The 14,000-nt window shown below is 34.8% G+C and overlaps 2 protein-coding genes and 1 pseudogene across 2 annotated transcripts; 1 reads left to right on the forward strand and 2 right to left on the reverse strand.

Annotated features, from left to right (window-relative positions):
- Positions 1 to 442: 442 nt before the first annotated feature.
- LOC142545085 (transcription initiation factor TFIID subunit 10-like) lies at positions 443 to 2,696 on the forward strand (annotated as a pseudogene).
- Positions 2,697 to 2,847: 151 nt separating this feature from the next.
- Positions 2,848 to 4,163, reverse strand: LOC142544530 (agamous-like MADS-box protein AGL29). The gene has a single exon (XM_075651570.1). It carries the CDS (start codon positions 3,987 to 3,989, stop codon positions 3,051 to 3,053), a length of 939 nt encoding a protein of 312 aa, XP_075507685.1. The 5' UTR covers positions 3,990 to 4,163; the 3' UTR covers positions 2,848 to 3,050.
- A 2,840-nt stretch (positions 4,164 to 7,003) lies between these two features.
- On the reverse strand, positions 7,004 to 12,958 carry LOC142545238 (histidine kinase 5-like). The gene is made up of 13 exons (XM_075652288.1): positions 12,494 to 12,958; positions 10,967 to 11,789; positions 10,739 to 10,795; positions 10,433 to 10,660; positions 9,983 to 10,076; positions 9,689 to 9,895; positions 9,461 to 9,591; positions 9,324 to 9,373; positions 8,875 to 9,230; positions 8,666 to 8,769; positions 7,794 to 8,516; positions 7,477 to 7,653; positions 7,004 to 7,306 (listed from the first exon to the last, which is right to left on the reverse strand). Exons 2-13 carry the CDS (start codon positions 11,681 to 11,683, stop codon positions 7,184 to 7,186), a joined length of 2,967 nt encoding a protein of 988 aa, XP_075508403.1. The 5' UTR covers positions 11,684 to 11,789; positions 12,494 to 12,958; the 3' UTR covers positions 7,004 to 7,183.
- Between the last annotated feature and the right edge of the window lie 1,042 nt (positions 12,959 to 14,000).

Genomic DNA, 14,000 nt, shown 5'->3' on the forward strand with positions numbered 1-14,000 from the left:
TCTACTTAACCTGGAGTCAAAGGAAAATAAAGTAACAGGATTTATTTTCCATTTGAATGATCATACCTATGTTTTTTTAAAAAAAAAATATTTAATTGCTCCCATCGTACCGTTTTTTTTTTTTTACTTTTTCCTATGGCGTCTGCCTTGAGAAAAATTTACTTGTTCTTTACAAATTTACTTAGTTGTGACTTGTTAGGTTATCGTCAAAGAGGTTTTGTAAACTACTTTAGAGTTGGAATCTATACTTGTTTACGTCCCACGCCTTGAGAAAACTATACTTGTTTACGTCCCATGCTTCCCTGTTTTTTTCATTTGTTATAGTGAAATACTTGACTGTTTTTTTGGGCCTTTTGTTTATCACTTTTGCTGTGTTCATAAGCATGCATATGATTTGTTTCTCACAGCCTCCTTTTCTTTCTCAGGACGAGGCTGGTAGGCGGTAGCAGTTGCCACTCAGAAATTCATAGCAGATGTTGCTACTGATACACTTCAGTATGTTCTCCATTTTATGTAACTTGGTGTCATTTTGAATATCTCTCTTTCGGTCGAAATTTCGTTTCCAGTTTCATTCTTATCAATAATGCTACGTGAATTAATATTTATCTTCAGGCATTGCAAGGCTAGACAGTCATCTATAGTTAAAGACAAGAGAGATAAGCAGCAAAAGGTGAAATGGGTATCACTTCCTAATTCCTGTGGTTATCTACAACTTTTAACGTTTGTTTGGTAACAGGATAAGCGTCTCATCTTGACCATGGATGATCTTTCCAAGGCTTTGCGGGAGGTACCCACTATATTTTCATTTACAATATGTTAAGATTGTGGAACTTGGACCTAACTCAACCTCAAAAGCTAGCTCAATGAGGGAGGATTGTCCAAGACCATACATACAACTCATAGGTATTTTATCCAACCGATGTGAGACAACTTACACACCCCCTCACGCCCAGGAATGAACATTTGGAGCGTGAAGTTTACATTGACCCAATTATGGGCAGAACGGGTGACCCAACTATTGACAGTCTAACACCTAACAGTGGAACCTGAGCTCTGATACCATGTTAAGATTGGAACTTGGACCTAATTTGACCCCAAAAGCTAGCTCAAGGAGGGAGGATTATCAAGTCCATATATGCAACTCCCAAATATATTATTATACCACGTTAAGATTGGAATTTGGACCTAACACAAACTCAATAACTAGCTCAAGGGGGGATGATTCTCCAAAACCATATGTACAACTCACAGGTATTTTATCCAACCGATGTAGGACAACTAACACAAACGCCCATATTTGCTACTGGCATGTGTTTTTTTTTTTTTTGAAGATGGCATGTTATTAAACTTGCTCTCGTCCTTGTAAATGTTTAATCCTTTTGTTGTATTAATCTTGAGTGAACGAGTGTGTTTCACAACCGTTTGCTTTATATTGGTTGGACTGTTTTTATGTCAATTTGCAGTATGGTGTTAACGTCAAACATCTAGAATACTTTGCTGACAGTCAGTCCATCTACTATGTTAGATTCTGCTCCAAAAGATGAGTGAGCAACGAGGGGCTTTACTGGATCGACATAGGATTCATCTGAAATTTTAACGTTGTGCTGTGATGTGTAAGCTACATTTGATTCCATTCAGGTATTTTCCCTGTCGAGTTTAAATGATTTGCGGTACGTGGCATGCGCATTATAATCTGGTTTCCTATATTATCAAACATTAATTTTTATTAATGATTAACTTTGATAACTTTTTATTTGATATTTAATATACGTTTATTTTATTTAATATTAGATATTGAAGAAAACTCTATTATAGTAGTCTCACTACTGGTTCGTGAAATCATTTCAATTTTATTCGAATCTGATCAAGTTTAAATAACTATTTACTTTTCATTCAAAATCGTCATAAACCTTCATATAAATGATAAAATCTTATAAAATAATTTTAAAACTTTTTTTTTATAATTTCAATGTAATTTTCAATTTTTTTGCACAAAGTTCAATTGCATAAAATAATAGTATCTTGCAATGTGCAGGCATAACATGCTCAAAAGTAATGATATAATATCAATATTTTATGCAATTTATTTCTACACTAGCTGGAAAGAAAATAAGAAAAATTAAGTTTACAAATCTTTAGCTTTTAATTAAGTGTCTTTGTTTTATGCCATAATCAAGACAAAATTATCTACTAGTATGCCATAGAATTTGGACATAAAATAACATCAATAGGAACATAATTCAAACTTCAAACTCCTTTTTTGAATATTTTATTTTGTATTTACGCTTTTTTTTTACCTTGTATATATATCCATATTATTTTTAATTTTTTGCAATTTCCTCATGGAATGAATTTTTCCCCTCCCATATACTTCTAATATTTCTTTATGGATAATGATTTTGCTAAGTAAACTTTGAGCCCAATAACACAATTATATTGAAGAGCAGAAATTAAGAGACAACACATGAAATAAACCATTCTTACAAATGCAAAATTCTACAAAGTAAAAAAATATATATATTAAAATTTTGCAATAAAACGAACATCTGACTGACCACTAAGCGGCATCGTCCTTCTGATTGGAAACTGGGGGTTTAAATTTTAGATAAAATCAAAAATACAAATCGAAAAAATTGAACACCGAACCGAAAGAAGAATTTTTTGGATATAAATGTTAAAATCGAAGTTTATTTGGCTCGATTTCGAATTATATATGTCAAATTTTAATTTTTATTATATATTTTGATATGATATCTAGTGAATAAAAAATTATTTTGAATAATCTTTAATTTATTTAATTAATTTAGATCTTATATTTAAATATTTTACTAAAAAATCATTGAAAAAATTAATATATTATATTTTACAATATATTTATATTATTAATTAAAATAATTATATAAAATCGAAACAATCTATCTGTTTTGATAGAAAATCAATTCAAACCGAAGAAAAATAATCTGTATATCAAAATATTATATATTTCTAAAACTCAAATAAAAAAATCGAACCGAATCAAGCGGGGAACACCCCTAATTGGAAGGGCAAGCTTAATCTTGATTCGACGGAGCACCAGAAGCTGGATCAGGCGGCGGCGGCGGCGGCGGCGGCAGAGGGAAGTAAAACTGTGGATCCGCTAAGAAATCGGGTGGCGGTGGGGGTGGCACATAGTACGGGGTATAACTCGGAGCACCACCCGGTGGACCCAAATTAAGCTCCTGCGAAGGACCCGTGCCACCGGCGAACATATTCTGCTCTTCCAGAGGAGGAGGAGTCAAATAGTACAGAGCGGGAGGAGCTCCGCCTCCAAGGTTCGGGTCATTCGACGTTTGTCCAGGAAATCCGAATTGACCCGGCGGCATGACAGCTGGCTGATGAACATTATCAGCACCTTCAGTTCGAGCCGCAACCACCATGTCCTCCACATTCTCTCCAGCGTCCGGAGGAGGCAGCGGAGGCATCGCTGAACTCGATGCCTGGTTCTTAATCTGCTCGATCCGCCGAGTAACCCGAGTCTTCAACTCCTTGAACCATGCCCTCCACAAAAGAGCTTGTTCGAGGGTGAGCGTGTCCAACCGCTGGCGCATCCATATATTCCGAGTTCTGATCTCTTCCATGGCTCGCTGCCACCGTACGCTTTCAGCGTCTTTCGAAGCTATAATCCTGTCTAGCTCCTGGTTCATCCCTTCAACCTTCCCATGGGTATGAGAATCAATAATGCGGTCAAAATCTGACTGCGGCTGACCTGGGTTCATGGACCTGGAAACAACACTGTCCATCCTCGGATGGAAGAAAGAATAAGGAACATCAGTTGGAGAAAACATGATTATACCGATATCTACATCGCACAGAGTGCATAATTCAGTGGCTTTCTTGTAGATTCCCAGTCTCCGTTTCGAAAATGTTGCGTACATATCATCTTGGTTTTCGATCAGTTGCATCGGGATTTTTTGTCGGCCTCTCGATTGTCTGCTTCCCTCGCCCTTCATGTTAGCAAGCTAAGGGACTGAAATTTTTTGCTTTACTTCTTTTTGGTTTGCTATGGGATATTGTGTGGAATAATTTTATTAGAGAAAATGGACAAGTATTTATAGATGGAGTTTGAATTTTTTACATTAAATTTTGTGCATGAAATGTGAGATATGTTTTAATATTATGGCAAGAAATCATTTTTATTTGGATTGTTCTAATTAAACTTATATCCTGACTTCTGATTTTATGAACAAATTGTGACATCTGTATTTAATTTTGCAATATTTTCCTTTGAATTTTGAAATATGTAGAAAATTGGTCAAGCTTTTGTTATATTGTGTGGGAAATTATGATTATTATACTCGATTTTAAATAACAATATATTAATCTTCCAATAATCTATTTCAAATTCTTCAATTTTCTTGACTCTGGAGTTTTTCCGTTGAAATAATCAACATAAGATATCTGATTATTAAAATTCTTATATTGTTGTAGAGTGAATATTACTTTGGATAATTAAGGACACTTTTTGTGACGTCAACTTACTTAATTATATATATAACCTCACAATTTAGAGTAGTTCTCTTGTTAGACGATCTCACGATTCTTTATATGTGACACGAGTCAACCATACCGATATTCACAATAAAAAATAATATTCTTACCATAAAAAGTGATATTTTTTCATGAATGACTCAAATAAGAGATTTATCTCACAAAATACGAGCCGTGAGACCGTTTCACATAAATTTTTGCCGACAATTTATTATTTTTTCTGTAAAATTTATTTTGCAGTTCATAATAAAATTCTATTTTTTTTTCAAAAAAATCAGATTTCTTTATTTTTTCACCGACTTATCAATATTATCGACAGTTTACAGACCAATTTTAAATTTAGAGATTCAAATAAATTTCATTCATGACTAGAAATTTATCAATCAATTAATCAATGTGCCATCTATCAGGAAAAATGAAAATAATTACAGAATAAAATGGCTAAATGTCGATTAAATAAAGGAATGAAGAAATAAATTGTACTCACGGCCAGTAATGCACTCTTTGTAAAATAATCACCACATTATACAAATGCAAGATACATGTTTGATCCATTCTTTGAGTACTCGAAGGCTGTCAAATAGACGATAAAGATACAATTTATGTGTAGTGATTTCAAAGAAATACTTGATCATGTTGTATAAGCGAGGAGCGACTGGTTCGTTTATATAGAGCGACATCTTACTATAATTTTTCATCATAAGCGCGATAATATCAATGTAATTATTCTATTTCCATGTATTAACAATACCCGATATGATTCGTCGAATTAATAATAATAATGAAGATCGCATTTCGCATAATATTTATTCTATTTATCTATATGCATAATTTCGTCGCCTTTTACATTAAAATAGAAACTTTTGTTCATATCGATTAAATCGCTTTCCGATTTTCCATAAATTCGAGAACAAATTGGTATATATATTATTGCAATTGTTTAGATTTTTCAAAACTTTTAATAATATAATATATTGAGCAAAAAATAAGCACAAATGAGTTACAAGTAAAAATAATACAGATAGATAATTATTATAATGAAATATGGCCAAGCTTTTTCACACTCATTAATTACCTTAGTTATACGTTTAAATAAATGGCACGTAAAATTTGAAAGTAAATAAATAAATAAATTATGTTTGTGTGTATCTCAATATGTCATGAACATGACATACGACATTTCGCAATGTATGGCAACTGCATCCCCAACCGATCCTTCGACGATCCATAAAACGAAATGACTTTCGTTTTTAAAAAAAAACCAAAAAATTAAAAGAGACAACTGTGTTCAATTGCTTCGAATTTCTTTATAGTTGCATACCGTGGATGTGATTGTATGGAGAGATCAGCATTGCAATCACCTGCCCATCGACTTTCTCCGTGATTTCTCTAAACAATGCAAGCTGACCGAGTCCAGATTTTCGGACACCAACGGATATCAAGTAAGTGTCACGCCCCGAGCCCAGCCCCGCGGCTGCGTGACTGCACAATGGACCTCTATAGCAACTATTTCGTATTCGTCCTCGTTTTACGAAAATGATTAACTCAAGTTGCTATAGAATTCCATTGTAAGCCATTATAAAATCATTTTAAATCTTTCATTTTTAAGATGTGGGAGAAGGGTATCACAATCACCCCTCATTTAGAACGCTACGTCCTCGTCGCGGCCTTACTCCTCGATCCACCAGCGCCGAGAATCTAGAGGTGACTCCTACAGGTTCAAGAAGTAGCTCCCGTCATGTAATACTTTGACCTGCAGATTCAAGAGGTGGCTCTCATGCACGTAGCACTTTGCCCCGCATAGCACTTATTTTCCGGTGTTCCATGTCTGTGACTGTCTCTGATACAATTCTGTCACGCCCCGAGCCCGGGCCCGCTGCTGCGTGACTGCACAATGGGCCCCTATAGGAACTATTTCATATTCGTTCTCGTTTTACGAAAATGATTAATCCAAATTGCTATGTGGGACAAGAGTATCACAGTAAGTTTTCAAAGATGAGGGGAATTCGATGATAAATCCCGGGAAAAGTGAAATATCCTGAGCTTGTTCATTCGAATCAGAACAAGGAGAGGTGGGCTGCAGGTTAGGATCAAGAAAGTATGGAAGTTGTCATCAGTTCTTTATTATTTTCGTTAAGATTGATAGATGAATGTTGCTACTCGTTCTATAATTGGCTTGTTCCTCAAATAAATTTGTTGTGTTTATATAATTCGAATTGTTCTAGCATTATTGTTGTTAGGAAACATAAAAAGTGACATAATAGTATCTACAAATAGCTTTTCAAAGATGGGGCTTTGTATTTATTTTTTGAATTGTGAAATATTTTATTTCCTTCGCGAAACGGTGGTCGATATTCGCTAATATCTGCAACCAAACCAAAATGAGTGCAGACAGGGCATTCAATTGATGAAAAGAATTCATAAATTTTAGTCCAAATTTTTTTTTCAAGTTTTTTAGAGCATAATATGTAAACTTTTTTACAACTCAAAACTTTCCTCTATTACAATGATTAATCTTCCTCCAATGAAAGATCTGTGTACATTAACAGAACTCTAATTTTTTAAGTTTCTTTCTAAAATAACAAACACTATACACTGGCGTCAAAACTTTGTTAGCTAGTTCATTTACAAGATTCATACATATTAATAACTTTGACTATGGTAAATATTGGCTTAGACATTGTTTCAAGTTCTGGAAAGTAACCGGCTTCGACACAAATGAATCCATACCATTCGCAAAACACTCGTTGCCACTCTCTGATAATGCATTTGCAGTCATCTGCAAAAGAACAACAGTCAAATTTCTAAGAGAACGACTCGAACCCAATTGAGGATGTTCAAAAATTGTTTTTCCTGGCATGTAAGATGACTTGATACCGAGGTAACTTTGCGTTAAATGATGCAAAAAATATAGCAGTTGCTGGGGCTAAGAGAAGTCTGAGTGCTTACCGCAATGATAGGGATCCTTTTTCTTGATTTTTCTAGTCGAGAATTTGGTGAAGAATGTGGTGGTGGCGACTGTAGATCGATTCCTGCCTTCAATGCATCTTCCCAACTCCCAGTCTCCTCGAAAGATCGGATCAATCTTGTAGCTTGAAGACCATCCATCACAGGCATGCATACATCCTGCATAAAATATTCACATTTTTCGGTGTCTTAGCATAAAACATTTTTTGTAGCCTCTTTTTCTGATCCTTAAAAGCTCAACTTTATCCTGAGATAAAAGTAACAGTAGTATTTATAATTTAACAATATTTTGTTCATACCATTAGAATCAGATCAAAATCTTGCTGTTGAACCGCACGAACAGCTTCCGCACCGTTGTTTACCACATCAATGCTGTGGCCCAACTGCTTCATCATCGACTTTGTTACGATCACATTGATCTTGTTGTCCTCAACAAGAAGAATCTTTGGTTTCACCTCAGATTTCAGAATTTCTCGAGCCGGTGCCTGATTTGTTTCCGAGTGAACACTAGTCTCCAAGACTTCACCTGTATGCTTTTGTATTCTATCATTCATTTTACTGCTACCCTCTTCATATGCTGCAGCCGAATTTGCATTACCCAAACCCAAGTTCTGACCTAAGCTAACATGGAGTTCAGATATATTCTGCGCTGAAGAGGTATCTTCTTCCGAACTGGTCTCTTTATATGTAATGTTACTAGAAGGGGACAAGGAATCCTCGAACAGTCCATTACACTTAGACGAGGCATTAAATACAAAACCATTTGTTGTGAGCTTTTGAATCCTTCCAGAACTTTGGGATGAAAATAAAGAACCCAAATTTCTTGGTTGAAACACAAAAATACTTGAACCTGAACCTGAATCATCATCGTCAGCAACATCTTGGTCGTCTAAATCTGATAATTCATCAGGGTCATCTGAACCATCACAAATCGATGAAACTTTGTAAGGTATGATAAAGGTGAATGTTGATCCAAACTGTTCTACGCTGGATACAGTAAGATAACCACCCATGAGCTCAACCTGTTAAACGACAGAATATTTACTGCTTAGAATAACTTTTTTTTGCTTTCTAGTGAACCAAGATGGAAATTTTTTTGCTAGATTCCCAAAACAAAATATCAAAAACTGTTTTGTGAAGTGACATATTTCACAGATTCAGATCATATTACCAGTTGTTTGCATATTGCAAGGCCTAATCCAGTCCCTCCATACTTTCGAGCAGTATCTGAACCAACTTGCATGTATTTCTTGAACAGAGTTGGTATAGCGTTTTCTGTTCCACAAAGGTTGAAAAGAGTTGTAAAATATATCGACATTTACATTCACTAAATGGAATTAATGTTTATTCAAGAAAGTCGGACACCAATTCAAGACATACCAGGTATACCGATCCCTGTGTCATAGACATCGCAACGAATCCATACTACTTTTTCTTCGGTATTGGGGTGAATCTCTTCATCTTCTTCCATTGAAACCGAAAGTTTTACTGGTCCACCGGGATTACCACTTAGTTTACTGTCTCGATGCATGTCTTCAGAATCCACACGCCCGCATTTATTGTCATTTTGATCTCCTTTTCCCCAAGATGTAGATGAATCATTCCTAGTTCTTTCTGTGACAGTCATTTGATTTGAAGAAATCTTCTGAGAGTCCTGTTTGATTACATTCTGCGGCTCAGTGACCACGCAAAGGTTGATTCCAACCTTGCCTTCATGAGTGAACTTGATGGCATTGCTGTTAAAGATTAAACATTGGCAATCTTTTACAACATAATTTGACTTTATAGAACATATTTAGAATCTAATGAAAGTTTCGAGCTTTAATTACCTAACCAAGTTTGTTAGAATCTGGCGAATCCTTAGTACGTCTCCAATAACCTAAATTTCAAGAGTTCTCTCATTACTACCTACAACCAAATAGGCCTGCCCATTCTCGACAAGCTTCAAGAGAAGAGGATCCATTACCTCGACAGGAACATCATCGGCTACATTTCCTTCCAAGGTTAATATTTTCTGTATTGACGCTGCTGCTGTTTGGAGTACATGCTTTACTACCTCTCGTGGTCTAAACTTTGTAGCTTCCAATTTCATAACTCCTAAAAAAAATGAAATCAGTTTTTTAAACACAGATTGATTTATTCGAATTTCAACATATCTTAGTAAGATTTGATAAGAAAAGGTACAAAGTCAGACCTGATTCGACCTTGGAAAGATCGAGGATGTCATTTATTAGTTGAAGAACTAAATCACCAGAAGATCGCATTACTTTCACCATCTGTCGCTGTTCTTTCTCGAGTTTAGTCGAGGAAAGAATCTCCGCCATGCTAACGACTCCAGATAGTGGAGATCTTATCTCATGAGACATGGTTGCTAGCATTTGTTTTGCACGCATCGATTCCTCTGTGACATTAATAGAAAGGAGAAATGAGAGTCGAGTTTAAACTATAAATGAAACGAATTTGTGTAAATAGTATGAATTTCACTTACCCGTAATGTGTATTGTTTTGTTGAGTTCTGTCTCTTTCGCTTTTTGCACAGCCATTTCCTCTCTAAGCTTCCCAATCTTCTCCCTTTTCCTCACCTGTGGCACAATCACAACCACAAGAGTAAGAAACAGAAGTTATAGGATCAAGCGCTTGCACTACACCAAAAGCTACATTAAATGATAATATTGCAACTCGAATTCTTTAAACAACGCAACAATTTATGCACCGTGTTTCAAACTCTATGCACACGATAGCCTCGTGATTCCGGGCGACCGTCGCAACCCAAGGGAAACTGCTATTGTTACAAAATGACACTAACATTTAAAATAAGTATTATTTCCCCTTTATAATCAGCAATGAGCAGCCCTCTAATCATGATGTGGTGTATTGTAAAGGTTGTTTGGAGGTTAAACTAGACTGCACATCTCGAATATTCAGAAAGTGGAATTACCTGATCAGTTACTTCCATTCCCATATAATTTACACCAATTGTATCTCCAGCTTTACTGAAAACAGGTTCAACATAAATTAAAAACGTCTTCGAACCAAACAGCTCTGTCTCAAAGGTGATTTCCCTTTTTGCTGGCAATCCTCTTTCAAGAACTTCTCTTTTGAAATCTTGAGATTCCTTTACACCGTCGCCGCTGAAGATCTCCACATCCGTTTTTCCTATTATGTCCTATAAAAACAGCCAAAAAATGATAATAACTAAATGATCAATTTCTTGAATAGACATTATGAAATCAGGGATAGTCACCTCCTCACGCAAACTTGGGAAATGGTTAAAGATGAATCGGTATCGCAGTTCTTTATCCTGTAAATACATATTTGATTAAAAACCAAAATGATGATTTGCATTAAATGTGAGATGAGTAAAAGACGTGGACCATTTCTTGAAAGCGAATGAATAGTTAAGTGTTTTAATCTGAACTCACAAAAACAAGACAGAGTAAGGCTGTTACACAAATTTATACAAAAAGCATACTTGGTGTCCAATCACAACTGGTGCATTTTGGAGGACAAAATGCAAGAAATTGTCAGCTCTCGCCAAAACCTGGGATAATTCCGCAACGGGAGAGGATTGCCTTTCAAGATTTTCGATACTTTCCTGAAGTTTTTCAAGTAATACCTGCTCTCTTCGAACACTAGCCTCCAGAAGCTTCTCCAAACTCATGGCACGTTGTTTCCAATAACTTATACTGTCATATTCAGCATCTAATTCAACTCTCTCATCTCGGAAAATAATAGCATTCTTTCTCTGAGGAGAATGTTGATATAAATATGTCAAATTTTCATCAAGGATAGAAATGGGGCGCTTATCGCCACCAAATCCATCTCGCTCAAACCGATGCTCCTCCAATATCTCCAACTTCTTGAGTTCAACTTCTTGCTGTTGTTTGCTAAGGTTGTCAAGCTCCTCTCTGAGAAGGCGCACCGCATTAGCCTGCTTATATTCCCAGTTCTTAACTAAATTTGCCAATTGCCAGTTACCCTTGTCACTATAATTTGTTAGCTCCATAAGGCGCTTAAAATCGACTATGTTTGGTTCCTTGTTTATTACAACCTCTTCCAGCATATCTTGATCTGCTCCTGGCCTTTCAACATTAAATTGCCTTCCAGCTTCATTCATGTCTTCTGGCCACATGGAAGATAGGACAATTTCCGTGTCTTCCGATTGATCAATCTCCATGTCACAACCCATTTTCAAGTTCAGCTTGATAAATCTAAGGGACGACTTCTACTATCGATCTGACTATGAATTCAACTCATAAAGGCTGATTCTTGCCACAGCGTGATGTTTTGATGTCCTAAACATTGCAAACAAATCCATTTCTGATGGTTCAACTTAAAGTTGTGTAGGAAAATAAAAGTAAAAACTAGACTAAAAAACAATGGAAAAAAACCATCACTTATCGATGATAGCAGTAATGAGGAACAATATTCGATAAATTAATCAAGAAACAATATCTTCCAATGCCTTTGAACAAAATCCACCCGTGAAACAAATAGAAAAGAAAAAAATTGTCATGTTTGGTCAAAAATCCACCCTCCACTCCCTACAAAGTTCGATCACGAATTTTCACAATACCTAAGCTATGAACTTCTATACCAAAAATCAAGAGAATACAATTGATTTACAAAAATAAAAGATTTGACTTCCATTAGAATAAAATGAAATGAACATAATTAACCATTAATCAAAGTTGTTTATTTCTTTTCTGATTCATCCCCGTTCATAGTTGACTTTGATTCCAGCAAATAAAACCAAACATGCTATAAATATGAATGTCATCAAGTTCAAATGTTCAACAAAAAAATCTCGGTTCATTCCCCAGGCAACGAAAATGGAAAACACTAGAAACTTGAAGTCAGAGGTTCGTATCACAGATTCAACGAGCTTCTCTATTAAAACATAGCAGTGATAAGATAATGGAGAATAACACGCATTGCCAATCGAAATAAAGATTAAAAAGCATGAAGCCATGCAAAAAAAATAAAAAATCAAACTGACCTGAAAAGCTGACCTTTGATGATTCCAATAACTATTTGATATTCACTTCTCTACTTGATGAAGAACGAAAGCTTAAGTTCATTAATGTCCCAAAACTTTTCACTGTAGATCTGAAAGAATCTCTAAGAGTTGCTGAGACAAAGAAAAAAAAATACCAATGGGCCAAGTTTTTTGAGCGAATAGAAAATGTATTTGAGGTAAGAGGACTCAGATGAATACATGTGCCGTCGAAAATAAAGAAAAACGAAAAAACCCATACAAAAATGGGAACTTTGTGTGCGACAGAAAGAGATAATAGTAAGATATTCAAAAATCCATGTGCATTTGAGGTGAAGAATATTGCAAGAAAGTGGTTGCTTACCCCTTCTTCAACTTTGTACTTCTCTCTCACGCATAAACATACAGACATTAACGTGCTTACCGTGTGTAATTTTTCCTGGTTCTATTCATGGTACGCATTGATGGTGAAATGGGGCGACTTTGTAAATCTTTTTTTGTGTACATATATATATTTATATATTATTGGGGTGTGTACATAAATACATATACTTACACACATATCCCTATACATGAAATGATTCTATTAATCAACACAAGGTATGTGTTTCTACGAATCTGTAGTGTGTGTGAGAGAGAGATGTTTTCTAAATGAATAATTCTTCCCCGCCATGTACGAGATGACTATACGACGGCGCGTGTAACAATACGCAGCGCTAAAGATTACGCCTTCTTTTTCTTAGTTTCCGGGGAAAATATTTTCAAAACAATATATATTTGATTTTTTGGAATATTTTTAGAGAAAAAGCGAAATTTATTTATAGTAACAAGGTTGGATAAGGTGTTATCCGGCTATTAATTTAATGTTAAAAATTTGTGTGAGATGGTCTCACGGATCGTATTTTGTGATATAGATCTCTTATTTGAGTCATCCATGAAAAAATATTACTTTTTATTGTAAATATCGGTAGGATTGACCCGTCTCACAGATAAAAATTCCTAAGACCGTCTCAAAAGAGACCTACTCTAATTTAATAATAACAAACGACACATTAGCTATGCGTGTGTAAAATAATGATGATTATTTATATAAATAATAATCATAATCATTAATAGATCGAGTTGATTCATAAAATTTTGCTACAATTTTAAATTATTATATGGATAACGAAAATACAATTACATTAATTAGTGTAACAAAGTCTAACCACTAAAAATTTCAATCTTTATATATAATATTAATATATCGTTGAATAATTTGAATGTTTAAAATATATTATTATTATAATATGATGTAATATAACATATATTATTATATGGATGAGCCAAATTTTTTATTTAAAATGATGATTGTGTTGATAAATATGAAATATTTTTTTAGTGAATAAAATTAAAATGAGGTAACCGAGCCATTTTTTTATAAAATCTGAAAATAAAGTATTGTTTACAATTGAAACAAGCGTGACCGATTATTTGAAAGATTATATTTCTCGTCCATTCTTCATTGTTC

Source organism: Primulina tabacum, chromosome 5 (assembly GCF_025594145.1).
Source record: "Primulina tabacum isolate GXHZ01 chromosome 5, ASM2559414v2, whole genome shotgun sequence".
Lineage (NCBI taxonomy): Eukaryota > Viridiplantae > Streptophyta > Magnoliopsida > Lamiales > Gesneriaceae > Primulina > Primulina tabacum.

What these genes read in the sequence shown, in the direction of transcription:
- LOC142544530 (XM_075651570.1), bottom strand. Translation starts at nt 3,989, where the DNA reads ATGAAGGGCGAGGGAAGCAGACAATCGAGAGGCCGACAAAAAATCCCG.
- LOC142545238 (XM_075652288.1), bottom strand. Translation starts at nt 11,683, where the DNA reads ATGGGTTGTGACATGGAGATTGATCAATCGGAAGACACGGAAATTGTC. An exon ending in TCCCAAGTTTGCGTGAGGAG is followed by an intron (nt 10,661 to 10,738) that starts GTGACTATCCCT and finishes CTGTTTTTATAG; the next exon opens with GACATAATAGGAAAAACGGA. An exon ending in ATTCTAACAAACTTGGTTAG is followed by an intron (nt 9,231 to 9,323) that starts GTAATTAAAGCT and finishes AATCTTTAACAG; the next exon opens with CAATGCCATCAAGTTCACTC.